This window comes from Brachyhypopomus gauderio, unplaced genomic scaffold (assembly GCF_052324685.1).
Source record: "Brachyhypopomus gauderio isolate BG-103 unplaced genomic scaffold, BGAUD_0.2 sc44, whole genome shotgun sequence".
NCBI lineage: Eukaryota > Metazoa > Chordata > Actinopteri > Gymnotiformes > Hypopomidae > Brachyhypopomus > Brachyhypopomus gauderio.
In genome coordinates, this window is record NW_027506870.1 from 279,612 (window position 1) to 297,362 (window position 17,751).

The window sequence follows — 17,751 nt, forward strand, 5'->3', positions numbered from 1 at the left end:
GTGTAAATGTCTTACAGGTCTACAGATTGTTGATTCACTCACTACAATTCCAGACTGTCTCTGGAAGCATTTAAAAACCTTTCAGACCTTCCAACTTTAAGGCAACTTTTAAGGCAACCGTTTGGGGAAGACCCTACTACTGTGTACTTCAACACATAGAGACATGTTCTGATTGGCTTGATTTGGAGTAATTCAATATTACTGGACATGATTTTAGTGTAGGAAGTTCAACAAACTCATTTTGAAGTGATAGGAAAGTGTCCACATACTGAACAGTGTATAATAGGAACAGTGACTGTAAAATTTTGTTGTAGATGTTACACTGAATCTAAAGTGGCATGTTATCGTGATGGTATGTCCGTCAGAACATAAAGGAAAATGAACAGGTTGCCATTGTCATCTTTATTAGAAGCCACATGTCCACAACAAGTAATTCAGGGTGGCATCAGTAGTCCAGCTCACAACAGTTAGTTCAGATGACGCACAAGGTAAGCGTTCCAATGGTCTATGCATCATAAATACAAGGCATTTGTCTGATGGTAAAAGGATAGTGGATATTTGATGGTGGATGAAGGAAATGACAAAGGATGTCAAATGATGGTTTCTCTAGCAAACAAATACAAAACAAGAAATTGTGACGGGCAGGGTGAGCGAAAATAAATGGAAGCGATCACGCCAAGTCTCAGGGAAAAAGGATGGTTTAATATGTAAAGTGCGCAAACCAAAACCCGTGAACTGATCCGAATTAAGGATATAGTAACCAGCAGTCAACTGGTACAAAGACAAGACATATATAGACGAACAAACGACCCTCAGGTGAGACGGATCGCGGGCTCCGCCCACTTGTGGGACGAACACAACGCCACACCCACAGGACAAGCTGCTGCTGTAGACGGGGGCGACCAGTAGGGGGCCGCCGTACCGTGACAGAAATTAATACAACCACAACCAATCTAATTAAACACAAAATACTTAGAAAACTGCAGCTATTATCAAACACTATTCTTCAATATAAAATGAATTAACATTATCCAGTGTGAAGCTTACTTACCATAAATTGACGTAAATTGTATACTGGTCGAGGTTTACCTGCTTACTTTGAGAAGTATAAAATGGATAATAAGAACATGAGCACAGACACATAAGTGTACAAGATATTACCCACATCAACATGATTGACAGTCATAGGCGGAGCCAAAGCAGGGTCCGGGGTGGCACTGGACCCCCCTGAATTCTAATTGGCCACCCCAAGTGCCCCCCCAGATGACTGACATGTCACCGCACCGAACATCTTGTTGAGAGCCTGTTGCGTTTTGTAATCGGTAATAATACTCAATGCTCAATTTCATTTAACACATGCAAGCAGCTGGCACGACGGAGGATTTTTTTAAAACGAACGTGTTGTGCCAAATTCCGAGTCCCCTCGTTTGCACACGCATAAAGACGCTACAGATGATATTCGGGAGTTACAGTGACTAACTTAGTTCATTGAGCACTCTAGTTTTGTCCTAACTAGATATTTAGACGTAATACTGTGATGTCGTGGTCAGAGGTGAACTTCGGTATAGCCAGTGTGTATTTTATTTAAAATAATCAACACCCTTGAGCCAGTGTGTCTTTGGACATAGATAATGCAGTTTGCTGTGATGGATAATTAAAGTCTAGCTCTTATTTATGTATAAATCGACAATATAATCTGTAGCGTCTTTATGCGGATAAACGAGGGTTGTCGGAATGCCCCACAACACTGGCTGAAAGCAAAAACTGTTGCACGTGAAATGCTACAGGCAACGTTCAGAAACTGTTAAGGTTCAGTTCAGTTAAATGTGTTCAGTTCAGTAGATATATGCGGCTTTTAGCCCGGTGCAGCTTATAAAACATTTTCCATTTTTTTTTAACTCTGTAGGTGCGGGTAATATTATTAATGAATTATATTATAATTTTACATATTGCAAATAAATAAATAGTAAAAAAAGACCCTTTTCTAGGAAAAATAATATTATACACTACACATTACATCTACAGTGTGTGACGGGCAGGGGTGAGCAACTAAAAGGAAGCGATCACGCCAAGTCTCAGGGAAAAAGGATGGTTTAATAGAAAGTGTGCAAACCTAAAACCCGTGCAATATCTCCAAATTAAGGATATAATGACCAGCGGTCAACTGGTACAAAGACAAGACATATATAGGCAAACAAACGACCCTCAGGTGAGACGGATCACGGGCTCCGCCCACCTGAGGGACGCACATGACGTCACCAGACAACAACAACAACAGCCGCTGTGGACGGAGGCGGCCGGTAGGGGGCCGCCTCACCGTGACACAGTGGTTTCTTTGCCCCGACTTAGGCCTACGGTTACACAAACTTATCAGTGATGTAAGTTACTGAAAATATGTACTCATGTGCAATAAATTATTTCAAAAACTCACTGATCGAGGGAATGCTGAAAGCAGCTTTCCTATTTTGTATATTTGGACTGAACTGAACACATTTAACTGCCAGATATGCCAGAAGTAGCACATCTGTGTTTTTACTTTTACATGTTGTACATTTTGCACATTGTTAAAAAAACTGCAAATTTCATACACAAATCTGATCTCCTGCGTGCTTAAGATGTACTTGATATGAAAAGTATAACATTTACAGATTTTGATTGCAATTGAATGCTTTTCTTAAATATACATTGTCATAGTCTATGGACCCCCTAAAATAGCTTTGGCCACCCTCTGGCCACCCCAAGGATAATAGTCTAACTCCTCCACTGTTGACAGTGCAACTGGGGTTCAGACACTGAGAGATGGAATGGATCAAATAAGATTAGGTAAGAGACACTGAGCACATTATGACACAGTTGTACATGTGTGTACAGCATGAAATGAATGCAGAACAACTATTGACCACCTGTCATGGTCACAGCGCTGAACCCTTCCCTGTGGGTGTGTCATTGTGTCGTCTGCGTGCAGTTATATCCATGTTTGTAGTTCTGTGGGTGTGGGTCGTTTGTGAGCGTGTTCGTAGTCTCACTTGTGCCTTGTCTCGAGATCACGAGGGTCTGTGTTAATCACCTATATTATGTGCGTTGGCACAGTGTCTTGTGCTCGTCTTTGTCTAAAGTTTCGTGCCAGTGTGAGTGTGTTTGTATCGTGCTTGCACTACCGTGTCGAAGCTACGTGTTTTCGTGTTAAAAGTATATATTGCACCGTTGTCGCCGTGCCTGCTCCTACGCACGTCACACCACCAGTGTAAACACTTGTGTGTTTATTGCACATCTCCAGGTCACACTGCTGCAAGAGTTCAGGGTTCCCACTAGATGGCACCACTGAATCTGTTAAGCACATTATATTCAGCAACTGTATAAGTTCCCCTACCACAATTACATAAATAAACAAAATACTTTATCGTTTATACTTATTTATGATATGTAAGAAAACAATTATTGACAAAAAGGATCATTTTATATAACATTAAAAAGAGAGCATACATCATGAATATCTGTGTCCTGTACTCCATCACTTTTCCTTTTATAATTCAAGATCTCTTTTATTAAACACATTTCAACTATAAACTTCAGTATCTGCTATGTCTCCTTATGGCTCAAGTGTCTACATGGATATGCACCAAAAAAGTTCCCCTTACACAATATAGCGGTGTATATGGCGGTAACGAGGGCTAATGTTAGTGCTAATGATGGTGCCATTGACGTTAACTAAGCTAATCGCGATGCTATCGAAATTAGCATAAATGCTAATGCAAGCTAATTACGATGCTCACGAAGCTAACATTCATGTTACTGCAGAACGATGATAGTACTCAGACTAATATTCTCATCATTGAGGATAAACCCAATCTGGTCTCCCCACCTAGGCCCTTACTAACTCAAGGACTGAAACATTATTCATACTGGGTCAGTGTTCGTGCGTGACATTAGCATGGTCAGACTGACCGATCTTAATCGCACGTCCACGATTACACCGTTTGTTCGTCAGATAAATCCGCAAAAGCATCCATTTAAGGCTTACTTCGAACGCAGTACCCATTTGCTCACTCCCCATCCATTTAACTAATTATCTCCCCTACTCGGAACAGCTTTCATTTATTTTTACCCACCTGTATGGGCAGGATGAAAAGACGAGGCAGTGAAACAACTCCTGAAACTGCTTTGAGGGATTTTCCCACCTAAAGCCGGAGCCGAGTTCACCTCTAGCACTGCTCCCCCTCCAGGTCACAACCCGCAATTTCAATACATTAACCTCCCCACATGGTGTTAACATTTCTAACATAGACCTGAATACATAAATGTGACAATCCATTTAGGGCGTCACACCTTTCTTCGTAATAATGTCTTTATATTCCTCATACAGACGTATAAGTAGTGTCAGGAATGTCACTGACGGCCGTGACCGCCAGAGGGCGCCATCACCGGAATATTGACCTGCACACCTGACTCCAATCTGTTACTCACCACACCCTACATAAGGACTCATCTCTCAACACACCAGTGTGAAGTATTGCCTCCCTGTGTTGCATACCAAGCCGTGTTTCTGTATACGTCTGCTAAATGCTGTAAATGTAAATGTTATTACTCACCTGCTAATGGATCCTTCTCTACCCTCGGGTTTGCCTCTGTTACAAGTAGCTCCTGTTCAGCAGAAGAAAAATAAAAGCTGCTCGTTCCTTCAGCTCTTTCGACATTTTCTTGCTTTTTCGAATATCAATTAGTGAGGCTGTTTAAATACTGTGTGCATGCGCATGAATGCCAATTACAAAAGCCTGGCTTGAATTAGTGGGAACAGGTTGCATCTGGATTTCGTTAGTGGAACGGAACTAGACGGAAGTGAACTGTTTGCCTAACTCAAGCAAGGCTCACTCTAATAAGCGCCGCTTTCATAAGCTCGCTTCGTGGAATAGCCCCCAGGAGCACAGATACCCACACCAACTCAATCAATCAATCAATCAAATTTTATTTATATAGCTCTTTTTACAACAGTTGTTGTCACAAAGCAGCTTTACAAGTGCCCTCCACTCCAGACAGATTCTCCGAGGGCTTTAAGGGCATGAAAGGATACTCACTTCCTCTTTACGCCCAGTGAGACAACTACATAGAGAGAGATAGAGATTCATAACATCTGTTTGAGCATAATTGTGCTCAAGATGTTTCGTGACATTTTTACCCCTTGTCTTCAAGTCCTTCTTACTTTAAAAGGGACATGAACAATTACTATTACAATTACAATTAATTAAAATTATGATTGCAGTTGTGTTTATTTCCTTCTCTAAGGTCATCACACAGAGTGGACTGGAGTGACATCACACGGACTGGATTGGAACATGGAACAGACTCAATTTATTTAGAGCGCCACCCACTGTGCTGCAATATTCATGGTGTGCTTGTTCCTTCTATTTACATTCCATGTTTTCATGATGGTGTTAGACTGTATTTACTGTATATCCAGAGGACCTTTAGTTTTTAATTATCTGCACAGGAGCCTTGCATTTGTTTTCGAGCTGCTAGATTTTAGACAGGAAATATTTACAGCCAGTTTAAGTAAGGAAAAACAACAAAGGCAAAGACAATTACAATTCTAAGATGGAATAAGAGACGTGTTCATGTGAGTCCTTATATAATGCTAATAATAATGAAAACACATCCCTCTTGTTCACTGTTATTAAAGGACAAATCAAGCAAGCCAGATTCCTGGGGGTACTGTGTGCTTCATTCAACCAGACACCAACAAAGGGAGGAGGTGCATAGCTGATGTGAGGAGGTGCATAGCTGATGTGAGGAGGTGCATAGTTGATGTGAGGAGGTGCATAGTTGATGTGAGGAGGTGCATAGCTGATGTGAGGAGGTGCATAGCTGATGTGAGGAGGTGCATAGTTGATGTGAGGAGGTGCATAGTTGATGTGTGGAGGTGCATAGCTGATGTGAGGAGGTGCATAGTTGATGGGAGGAGGTGCATAGCTGATGGGAGGAGGTGCATAGTTGATGGGAGGAGGTGCATAGTTGATGTGAGGAGGTGCATAGTTGATGTGAGGAGGTGCATAGTTGATGTGAGGAGGTGCATAGCTGATGTGAGGAGGTGCATAGCTGATGGGAGGAGGTGCATAGCTGATGGGAGGAGGTGCATAGTTGATGGGAGGAGGTGCATAGCTGATGGGAGGAGGTGCATAGCTGATGGGAGGAGGTGCATAGTTGATGTGAGGAGGTGCATAGTTGATGTGAGGAGGTGCATAGCTGATGTGAGGAGGTGCATAGCTGATGTGAGGAGGTGCATAGCTGATGTGAGGAGGTGCATAGCTGATGGGAGGAGGTGCATAGTTGATGTGAGGAGGTGCATAGTTGATGGGAGGAGGTGCATAGCTGATGTGAGGAGGTGCATAGCTGATGTGAGGAGGTGCATAGTTGATGGGAGGAGGTGCATAGCTGATGGGAGGAGGTGCATAGCTGATGGGAGGAGGTGCATAGCTGATGTGAGGAGGTGCATAGCTGAAGATCACTATGTTAGCATAACACATTATTACATCATATATGTGTATATGTGCATATGTAGACAAGAAAACTAAACAACAGCCTATATAGATATTACAGCCCAATAGCAGGGGAAGATTCTATTAGTAAACAAACAAATAAATGAATTTCCTATTAGTAAACAAAAAAATAAATTACCAATTAATAGAACAAAAATCTCTAAGCTAACATCCTCCTGGATCATGATTGACAGTAGCATAGTCACATGAGTCATGTTCCTTCTTAAACATCTCCCTGGTAACATGTTTGGAACTGTTTGCTTCATTATGGAACTTCACTGCTGCATATGTGAGTCCTTCAGCAGATGTGCTGGCCAGTTGTGCAATGGGTCCTACTGAGGAAGCAAATGGAATTGTGGGTAATTGAGCTGTGGAGTAAATGTCCATATCATGGAAGTGTGATGGTGGTTGAACTAAAGTATAAACAGTTTGGGAGGGATCAGAGGGGTTTGTGGGTAACTGGCCTTGGGCATAAATGGTTTGGGAGGGATCAGAGGGGTTTGTGGGTAGACAGACAGTAGAGTAGACTGTAGACGCTCCAATGTCTGAGAGAGAATGGCTTCTGGTGTCTTTAATCTCCTCATAGTCACAGCCATTAAATGAAACCTGAGAACAATCATATTCAATAATCAACATCAAGATGAATCATAACAAACTACAGTTTGCCAGTTGTGTTAAAAGGTAGTAACCTAACATCTTATTTGTTTGTGTTTTGTACATTTGAGAATAAATGCAAAAAATCTAAGTGGTTATTCCCAAGGTGAGCTTTGTCCTTTTACCAGGGTAACAGGAAGGAAGGTTATTTAATTTTATTGGTGCATGTGAGTTATGAATAATGTCCTCCCTAGAAATGAAAGAACCCCAGCTCCACTACTGACATACTGAAACACAGTTCTGACTCACCCTGCAGCTGTCTGAGGACTTGTGGAAGGACTGTCCTTTGGATGACGCTGAGAAGGAATATTCTCATTCAATCAAACATTTCAACTAAAAATCTAAATCTACTCGAAGGTGACACACTAAAATTAAACAGACATTTGATCATCTGACTCTAGTGGTTTTGCTTTGTGTGCTTTGTACATGCATGGTCATCTCTACCCAGTAGGGGGCAGCATCAGACTCCACTGTAACACACTCTGGGGCCTAATGAGCCCTTTTCCTGACTAATAAATGTTATTAATCTACATAACAGATATATGTGACAATCACACCTGAACATTCAGATCTGCACATCTGTTATTACTTCAAACATGCATAAATGTCTCTGTGTTAAAACTATTAACATGGCTTTTAACATTGGAATTTATCATGACACCATAGTACAAAAAAAGTTGATCAAAACCAAATATTTGGTGAATCAAAATTTTCAAATGGTTTTGAATATGTGAGTGTGAACACAATGCCACACTATGAGTGTGTACACTATGGTACACTATGAGTGTGAACACTGGGGTGTGTGCATGTGTTTGTTACCTTGTGTCTTCCTTCTCTTCCTGAGAGTCACTATGAGGAATGATGTTCCCATCAGAAGCAGCACCAGAATCACAGACAGAACACTGATCACAGTGGAAGATGGAGATCCTGCAGGAACAGAGTCATAACATGTGAGCCAATCACATTGAACCTCTATCCTGGACATGCAGTCGTGTCTGAAGATGACAGTGTGTGAGTAGTTTCACTCCACACTGTACAGTCTAATGTGTGTCAGCACCTGTAGCAGGAGAGGAAGATGATGTGGGTGTGGATGATGAAGATGTGGTTAGTTGGGTGGCCTGTGGACTGAAGTGTGATGATGGATGTGGTGATAAGTTTGAAACTGCAATATCTGAATGAACAGGAGCACAAAAGTGACAGATTGTCCACACTGTGATTAGTCCACACTGTGATTAGTCCACACTGTGATAAGTCCACACTGTGATTAGTCCACACTGTGATTAGTCCACACTGTGATAAGTCCACACTGTGATTAGTCCACACTGTGATAAGTCCACACTGTGATAAGTCCACACTGTGATTCGTCCACACTGTGATTCGTCCACACTGTGATAAGTCCACACTGTGATAAGTCCACACTGTGTCCACTGCTATAGACTGGATATTCAGGAAAGGTACATTATGTGTCACCTGTGCTTGTGTCTATTATAGGAGAGGAAGTGACTGTAGTTTTAGATGTTGTGAGTACAGTTGATCTTGGTGATGAGCATGATGAAGATACTGATAGTGCTGGCACTTGTAGTTCTGTTAATGGAGATGAAGACATTAACATTTCAACATTCAGTTGCAAAAGCAAAAACTGTTATCCGCCCTCTCCTGTGCCCAGAGCACAGAGCAGTCCCCATAGGAATTGTAGGTTTTGGTACACTGTTTGTGGCTGCTGCTTCTCACCTCTGTGTGTGTGTGTGTGTGTGTGTGTGTGTGTGTGTGTGTGTGTGTGTGTGTGTGTGTGTGTGTGTGTGTGTGTGTGTGTGTGTGTGTGTGTGTGTGTGTGTGTGTGTGTGTGTGTGTGTGTGTGTGTGTGTTGGTTGGTTGCATAAAGAGAGAAAGGCAATATAGAAGTGTGTAAAAATAATAAAAATAATAATGACTGTCATAAACAGTACATGTGAGGTCTGTATTATAGTCATGAACATACTTCATGTGTGCACATACATAAAAAGCTCACACAGACATTCATCTAAAAGTCACCCATAATTTCTGGGACATATTGATGTATTCTGTGTCATGGTGGGTCAGCCCAGACACCACCAAAGGGCACGCACATTCACTCCTTCACACACGCCCACTCCAACACAGTACACACCCTCTCATTCCTGGACACTCCCTTCATCACAATCACCCCAATACTAACACCTGTCTCTGATTAGGTTCAGGCCCCATAAATCCCCACAGGTCGGTCTGTCCAGTGCTGTGCATTCAGCCTGCACCCTCACCTCTCTACGTGGGATAGTCTGATCTGCACTGGGACTGCTGTTCGCCTGTGGACTCTCTTCTGCTTTTCATCTTTCTGAGTATTGCTTTGTGTTTGTTCTGCTAAGTGGCCTGAGTGTTTCAGTTATTCTAACCATGTATAATAAAGCCTTTCGCTTACAACCTCTGTCTCCTGCTGCCTCTGTCCCCACGTCACATACTAATGGCTGCATTCTAAAAAAGTCAATTCTACAGAATAAAACATCATGCACACAGTGAAAAAGCTACACTGCTATTTCAGGCTTTTTTCTGCCCCTCATTTTAACCATTATAAATATGACATTAACCTCCCCATAATGTATTAGAAAAAATGTGCAGCTGTACACAGACTCCTAAAAGAAAGTGTCTGAAATTCATTGATCATGTTATGTACTCACCAGTCACTGTCAGGTAGATCTGTGTGATATAAACCTTGTATCCATGATCAGATTCCCAGTCTGATTCAGCTCCACACCAGTATGTACCAGAACCAGTCAGTTCTCTGATGGTCACAGTGAAGAGTAGAGTTGTTCTGTCGTCATACAGAGACATGCATCCCTCATTTATCCATCTGCCACTCTCTTTAACTGACGTTTTATAAGCACAAACATCAGTGCCCACAATCTTGCAGAGAAACTTGGGGTCACTCCTCTGGGATTCTGGGTATTTGCAACTGATGTTCACAGTTCCTCCTCTATAGCCAGTCTCACTGATGGACCTCCCATAGTTCAGATCTGTCAATCATATACATTCAGATCAAGATGTGTATTAATTAATACTTCTGTTATGTTATTCTGGCATTTACTATGCTAATACATGCTAATAAACGCTAATAAAGGAAAATATCACACACATTTAGCTCTCCTAACTGTTTCACATGACCGTGGTGGATTTAGGTTTTTAGGATTGGTTTCTCTGGCCTGTTGTGTGTGTGTGTGTGTGTGTGTGTGTGTGTGTGTGTGTTGTGTGTGTGTCTTGTCCTGTCCTGTCCTGTCCAAGTTTGGTTCCTGTTATGCACCATGTACTGCATTAATAGGCCCCACCTCCCATGACCTGGAGTTGGATTTAGCAGTTTAGTAGATGAATGTATGTTTCATGATACTCACCTTCTGTTACATTCACTTTCACTCCAGTGTAGGTGTGTAGTTGATCAGACACAACAACACCACACTGGTATGTTCCAGAGTCATTTACACTCAGCTCTCTGATAAACACACTGAAGAATCCTGCACTTCTGTGGTCATGAACTGAGGATCTGAGCTGATGAGTCCAGTCAGTGTTTGGGTTTGTTGTTATTTGATCTAAACACCAATGATCATTTCCAATCTTACAGAAATATTTCAGTTTGGTTTTGTATTCATCCTCATATTTGCACTTGATGTTGACTCCTCCCCCTGCATATGCAGTCACTTCTTTAGAGGCCACGCCCCCTGCTAAAAGCATGATGACATCACACTGTTATAAAGAGTCCTGTATGAGAGCTTGTACTGTCACCCTCCCTGTAGTGGTAATACATGATGCTGGAAGGGGTAGTAGGATGAACAGGAGCAGTAGAGGACACTCACCTGCTATTACCTTCACTTTCACTGCTGTGTATGTGTCTGTCTGTAGATATTTATCCACTGCACACTGGTAGGTTCCAGTATCCTCCACAGTGAGGTTTCTCATCAACACCCAGAAGACTTTAGCACTGGTGTTATCATAGAGAGAGAATCTGCCTTCATGCACCCACATGTTTTTATCGTCTGTTTTAATTTGGTCATCACATAGTATAAGTTTCTCTTTGCAGAAATATTTATTGTTTGTTTCATATCCTTCGTGATATTTGCATTTGATCATGACTCCTCCTCCTGAATATGCTGTCACTTTATTGGTGGACACTCCTGTCACTGAAACACATCAAATATCAGAGTGAGCTCATAATATGTTTGTGAAAGCTCAGTGGTGACTTTTGTAATCACAAATATAACACTGCTGTGCAGGTGAATTCAGACCGTAACAACCTTCCTGTGCAAATAACACTCAGTGACAGTGTTGATGATGTAGAAGTGCTTTTCATTACCTGAGATCAGGTAGAGGGTGAAGATGATGAAGACCTTCATTCTGAGTTCAGGAGTTTAGATATCCAGACCAACTTCACTCCACTGTAAACAGATACCGGAGGTGCTGTAACTCACACCACATCTCTGTCTCTGCCTGCGCTGTCTTTATCTGCTTTTTAAAGAGTAAGTGAAGATGGACTTCCCCTTTTCATGAGGGACAGAGAGAGAAACAGAAAGAGAGAGAAAGCACATTAAGTTAAATGTAACCTTATCATCAAATGATGAAATCTTTACTAAAATTGTCTTGGAAAATATTTTAAAATAGATAGTAGAGATGTAATTGTGCCCCATATTTTTTTTACAGATTTCTATGGTATCTAATATAAGGCTACAAAAGGCTACTATATGCATGCATTGGTTAAAAGAATTAGTCAAAGGGGACTTTCATTATTGTTAAAAATGTTTTTTTTTATTTGTTTCATGTCTTTCCTCATATAAAGTATGTGTATACTATTCTGACTCCTCCTCCTGAATACGCTATCACGTCATTGGTGGACTGTCCTGTCAATGACCTGCTTCTCCCTCTGATAGGAAGATAGTGGAGTAATTCCTGCAGTGTAGATTTGGCAGGTCTAAAATTATTTGCATGGTTTTTAGTTTGTTTTGTTCTGCATTTCCTTTTTTCAGATTATGCATTATATATTCACTCACAGACTAAAACAGCACAGAGACATGATGGTAGATCACAGAGACATGGCAGTGGATCACAGAGACATGGCAGTGGATCACAGAGACATGGCAGTGGATCACAGAGACATGGCAGTGGATCACAGAGTGAGGGATTCGGTTTGGGAGTCTTTAAATAAATGGGAACCTACTTATTTGCAGTTTTCATAGGTTCACATGTGAAACCAATATGTTCACACTGCACACAACTTCCAAGTTACAAGGAATTCAATGTAATCCTTGACCATAATGTATATTTCATGTGCATATATGCACTTGGTGACTCTGCCCCATATATGAACTAATTTCTCTAGAGGCCACAGTCATCAACACTGTTTCTAATGATGTACACTGACGTACACAGTGAACTCAGAATTTCCATCTGAATTTAGCTGTTGACATGCTATTTTTATTGCTGTTGGATACCTCAAAACAAACCCTAAATGACCTTTATAAACATTAACATAAACTTTCAAATAACATTAATTAGTAATGTGGTTTTGCTAAAAACAGCAGGGCTAACTATTACAAGTGCATGGCACTCTGCCAGGACACTGCCAATCAAACACAAGCCAAAATAGTTCAGCTTACAACAAAGGAATAAACCAGAGAACATATGCATAAAGGCATAAAGCAGATTTCCTCCAGTGAGGAGGGTTTCTGTTCTGTGTTACCATCTGAACAGGAAGGAAGCTTCTGTTTCAGCACCTGCAGTAGTCAGGCAAATACGAAGTGAGGTGATGGAGCTGCATTAACCAATCAATGAGGCCTTCACTAAAGTTCAGTGTTGACAAGAATTCTCCCTCATAAATTAACAGCACAACATAGTCCATATTTGTTGTGTCATATTTATCCTTAGGGGTTTTTTTTACTTTAAAACCCTTCATTTGATGTTGGAGAGTCTTATTGTTTCAGAAGTGTCTGATCTTACCTGAGATCAGTTAGAGGATGAGGAGGATCTTCATCCTGAGATCATCTTTGTTAACTTCAACTATAACTGTATATTTGCTTCTAACTACAGGAATTTGAGAGACATTAGCCACTTCCTATTGCACCTAGTGACAAACCAAATTCATCTTTACTACATGAGTATGACAAATATATTTAATAAAAGGTCATTTTCTGTGGATTACTTTATTGATTAACTTTTCTGATTTGATGTTTGTAATCCTGAGTTCTCTTTTATTAATACTATGTTAATATTAATATATTAATTGTAAGTGCCAATTTTAATGTAACATTATTTGAACATTGTATTTGAAATGTGTGTTACCACTAGGCGCCTGTAGGTGGCAGTTGCGATTTGCTTAATTACTGTGTGTGGTTTAGGTTCGTGAGCAATAGGCACGTTCAAGCTACAAGACATGCGGTTTGGGGTGACGGAGCCTCACCTTTTCTGACCGCAGTTTTAGGATTTAGGAATTAGAAACATGAATATAAGTACTTAGTTCTCAGTTTATACGTTTAGTTCAGCTTTCTTGTGATATTTTTTGAAGAAATAAAATTTTTGTTTGGAAACCTAAAACGCGAGTTGGAATGTGAGTCAAAACTGCATGTGTGGATCTACATTAATACTACTGTATATTACAGTTTTTCTCAATTGCTAAGACACATTTCCTGAAACCATGCATCTATTTCTCCAACCTGTAAACACAAAACCCAATTCACACACTAAATTCACAAAACCTCTGACTCTTCCTGCAGAACCAAACTATTGCCACAAGCAGTGCTCTAAACCCCCCATACTCAAAAAATGAAAAACTGCACTGAACTGTCATTACACACCACACTGAAAAAAGGAAAACACAATGATCAGGGGTGAGTTTCCCGAAACGTTCGTAGCACTAAGTATTTCTTAACCTCGTAAGTTTCATACGAGGTTACGAAGTACTTAGCGCTACGAACGTTTCGGGAAACCCACCCCAGATCACGAAGCTGTAAAAATAATTTTTATTGTCCACCAAAGAAAATGCTGTTTCAAAACAAAACTCTTGTTTATCAAAAATGAGAAATGATGTACTGTGTAAAATATATATGTCACGTCCAGCTCCTCCCTCCTCCCTGGTCCCACCTAGTTTTCCCGGTTTCCTTGTGTCACGTAGGGCAACGCCCCCTCTCGTAGCTGTCACTCTGGGTTCCCTCATGTCCGTGTTCCCTGCCTGTTTGTCCCGCCCTGCTCGTTGGTTTTGATGGATTCCTTGTTTGTTACCACGCCCCTGTGTCATTGTCATCACCTGTCCCTTGTTTAGTCCTGTGTATATTAATCCCTGTGTCTCCCAGGTCTAGTGGTCGGTCTTTTTGTTTTTCGCTGTGTTTTGCCTGTTCGCCCTAGTGCTGCTGTTTAGTGAGTCCTCCTTGTTGTGTTTTGCCATGTCTGTCCGTGTTTCGTGTTCTGATTGCCTGCACGTTATGACCCATGCCCGTCACTTCGACTCTGTCTATGGAATTTCCTTGAATAAATCTCGCTCTCCTCAGCGTTTGTGTTCGCCACCGTGTTCTGCTCCGCGCAGAACGTTACATAAAGACCGACCTTACAAGGACACAGCGAGGGAGCGAGACTCTGGTGAGTTTAATCGCTGTGATGAGATGTTGGCTGGTTCGGTCCAGTTCAACTCTCTGATATCGCAGCGTGAACGAACCAGAGACAGAAATTCCCCTGGCGCTGTGGGAACACGGAAGTCTCGACGCGCACCAACGAAAGCCCAGTCACTTTCGGTTTCGACTGGCTTTCGCGTCGAGACTCCTGTTGAGCGCCACGTGTCTGCCCGGCTTGATCACTATAGGGAGGAGAAACCTGTAGTACAAGTCGCGGGCAGACGGATTGAGTGCACAGACTGGCGTTTGCTTAACCCTCGGTTGGCTCTCGATGGCTTCTGCGAGCTCCCGACGCCTCAGAGGAGGCGGAGCCGTCGCAGAGAGAGCCACCGAGGGGCTTCTGTGTCTGTGTATTCTTCCAGGCTCACCCAGGACCCTGAGGAGGAGGACCTACCGCCGCTGATCCCGCCAGCTACACATCACGACACCCCCAAGTATTTTTTGGGGGGGAGTACAAGCCACGTCGGCTTGGCGGTCCCGCCCCCCGAGGACGTCGGCTTGGTGGCTCCGCCCCCCGAGGACGTCGGCTTGGCGGACACGCCCCCCGATGACGTCAGTATAGTGGCTCCGCCCCCCGAGGACGTCGGCTTGGCGGACACGCCCCCCGAGGACGTCGGCTTGGCGGACACGCCCCCCGATGACGTCAGTATAGTGGCTCCGCCCCCCGAGGACGTCGGCTTGGCGGACACGCCCCCCGAGGACGTCGGCTTGGCGGACACTCCCCCCGATGACATCAGTATAGTGGCTCCGCCCCCCGAGGACGTCGGCTTGGCGGACACGCCCCCCGATGACGTCAGTATGGTGGCTCCGCCCCCCGAGGACGTCGGCTTGGCGGCTCCGCCCCCCGAGTGCATCTCCTCACCTCAGATTCCTGTCCCCGCTGCCCGTAGGCAGTCCGTGCCTGTTCCTGTCCCCGCTGCCCGTAGGCAGTCCGTGCTGGTTCCTGTCCCTGCGACCCAGGAGAGGTCGTCCACGCCGGTTCCTGTCCCTGCGACCCGAGAGAGGTCGTCCACGCCGGCTCCCGTTCCCGCTGCCCGCCAGCGGACCCTGCCTGTTCCCGCTGCCCGCCAGCAGACCCTGCCTGTTCCCGCTGCCCGCCAGCGGACCCTGCCTGTTCCCGCTGCCCGCCAGCGGACCCTGCCTGTTCCCGCTGCCCGCCAGCGGACCCTGCCTGTTCCCACTGCCCCCCGCCCGGCTCAGCCTGTGCCCGCTGCCCGGCTCCGCCTGTGCCCGCTGCCCGCCTCCGCCTGTGCCCGCTGCCCGCCGCCCGGCTCCGCCTGTGCCCGCTGCCCGCCGCCCGGCTCCGCCTGTGCCCGCTGCCCGCCGCCCGGCCGCGCCTGTGCCCCAAGAGACTGTGCTGCCCCCTGTTGGGCATGGACTCTGTGTACTGTCTGCTCCGCCCTGTGTTCCTGCTCCTGTGCCCGGGTTCCCCATGTTCCCCAGTCCTGTCCCTGGTTTTGTTTTGGTTCCTGTCCCTGTGGTTGTGTCTGTCAAGGTCTGTGTTCCTGTTCCCGTGTCTGTTTCTGGTGGTGTCGTCTCTGTCCCGGTCCCCGTGTCTGTTCCCCAAGTTGTTACCCACCTTGTTCCTGTCCCCATCACCATCGTCCAAGCCGTGTTTGCCTCAGTGTTTACCTCTGCCCTGTCCCCTGGCCCCGCTCCAGTGTCTGTCCCCGGTCCTGTCCTGTCCGGCCCTGCTCCTGTGCCTCGCCCTGGCCCTGTCCGGTCTCCCTGTGTCCCGTGTCATGCCGTGTCCCGGCCCAGCTCTTGGCCTGTCTCCCTGTCTCCAGTCCCTGCCATGTCCCGGGTCCCTCGTCCTATTTTGTCTGGTCCTGTCCCTCCGGTCTGTCCTCTGTCCGCTGTCCCTGTCCTGTCTGCCCTTGCGTGCCCCGGAGTGGCACGCTTTGAGGGGGGGTTATGTCACGTAGGGCAACGCCCCCTCTCGTAGCTGTCACTCTGGGTTCCCTCATGTCTGTGTTCCCTGCCTGTTTGTCCCGCCCTGCTCGTTGGTTTTGATGGATTCCTTGTTTGTTACCACGCCCCTGTGTCATTGTCATCACCTGTCCCTTGTTTAGTCCTGTGTATATTAATCCCTGTGTCTCCCAGGTCTAGTGGTCGGTCTTTTTGTTTGTTTTGCCTGTTCGCCCTAGTGCTGCTGTTTAGTGAGTCCTCCTTGTTGTGTTTTGCCATGTCTGTCCGTGTTTCGTGTTCTGATTGCCTGCACGTTATGACCCATGCCCGTCACTTCGACTCTGTCTATGGAATTTCCTTGAATAAATCTCGCTCTCCTCAGCGTTTGTGTTCGCCTCCGTGTTCTGCTCCGCGCAGAACGTTACACCTTGGTTTTTCTTCTGTCTGCCACGCCTCCCCTGTCCTCAGTGTTCTCTTTGTTACATAGGAAGGACATGGAGAGGGATCCTTATGCAAAAGCTCAATGCTTTTATTATGAAAGATCAGTACAATGGCAGCATACAAGAAAGCGATGGAACTATGCAGGTTAGCTCATGGTCAGTCCGGTCTGAGGTCGTAACGGGGAGGCAGAGTCCGTGAGGTGTCAGAGGGCTAGGCAGGAGACGAGGTCTAGGGAACAAGCAGAGGTCGGTAATGTCAGGAATAGCACCTGATAGTCTGAGTGTATTCACCTGGTTCTACCTACCATGCCCTAATCCCTGATATACTTATATACGGTACCTGCGCTTCACTTCCTGGTTGCAAAGTATTGCCACATATGTTGCGTACCAAGCGTTATACCCTGTAGTTGATATTCCTGTGTACCGACCTCTGCTTGTTCCCTAGACCTTGTCTCCTGCCTAACCCTTTTGGACTACAGTGGACACGGTGAATCTACTCAGGTTGAGCTGATCTCGATGTCCTGCTTCCATCATACTCAATCCATGGACAATGTGGTCAATGAT

The 17,751-nt window shown here is 44.5% G+C and overlaps 1 protein-coding gene across 5 annotated transcripts in view; it reads right to left on the reverse strand.

Annotated features, from left to right (window-relative positions):
- Window positions 1-4,947: 4,947 nt before the first annotated feature.
- The window catches only part of LOC143486095 (polymeric immunoglobulin receptor-like), a 51,156-nt gene continuing 38,352 nt past the window's right edge, over window positions 4,948-17,751 (reverse strand). For 2 of the 5 annotated variants that reach the window (XM_076985923.1, XM_076985924.1), the window contains 7 exons: window positions 10,583-10,909; window positions 9,875-10,210; window positions 8,655-8,768; window positions 8,242-8,355; window positions 8,004-8,111; window positions 7,434-7,480; window positions 4,948-7,136 (listed from right to left, as the gene is read on the reverse strand). In XM_076985923.1, coding sequence (XP_076842038.1) covers window positions 6,696-7,136; window positions 7,434-7,480; window positions 8,004-8,111; window positions 8,242-8,355; window positions 8,655-8,768; window positions 9,875-10,210; window positions 10,583-10,909 — 1,487 coding nt within the window. In that variant the 3' untranslated portion in view covers window positions 4,948-6,695. Of the gene's footprint in view, window positions 7,137-7,433; window positions 7,481-8,003; window positions 8,112-8,241; window positions 8,356-8,654; window positions 8,769-9,874; window positions 10,211-10,582; window positions 10,910-11,041; window positions 11,366-11,538; window positions 11,962-17,751 lie in introns of those variants that run through there. The other 3 variants (XM_076985922.1, XM_076985925.1, XM_076985926.1) reach the window with 3 other exon arrangements.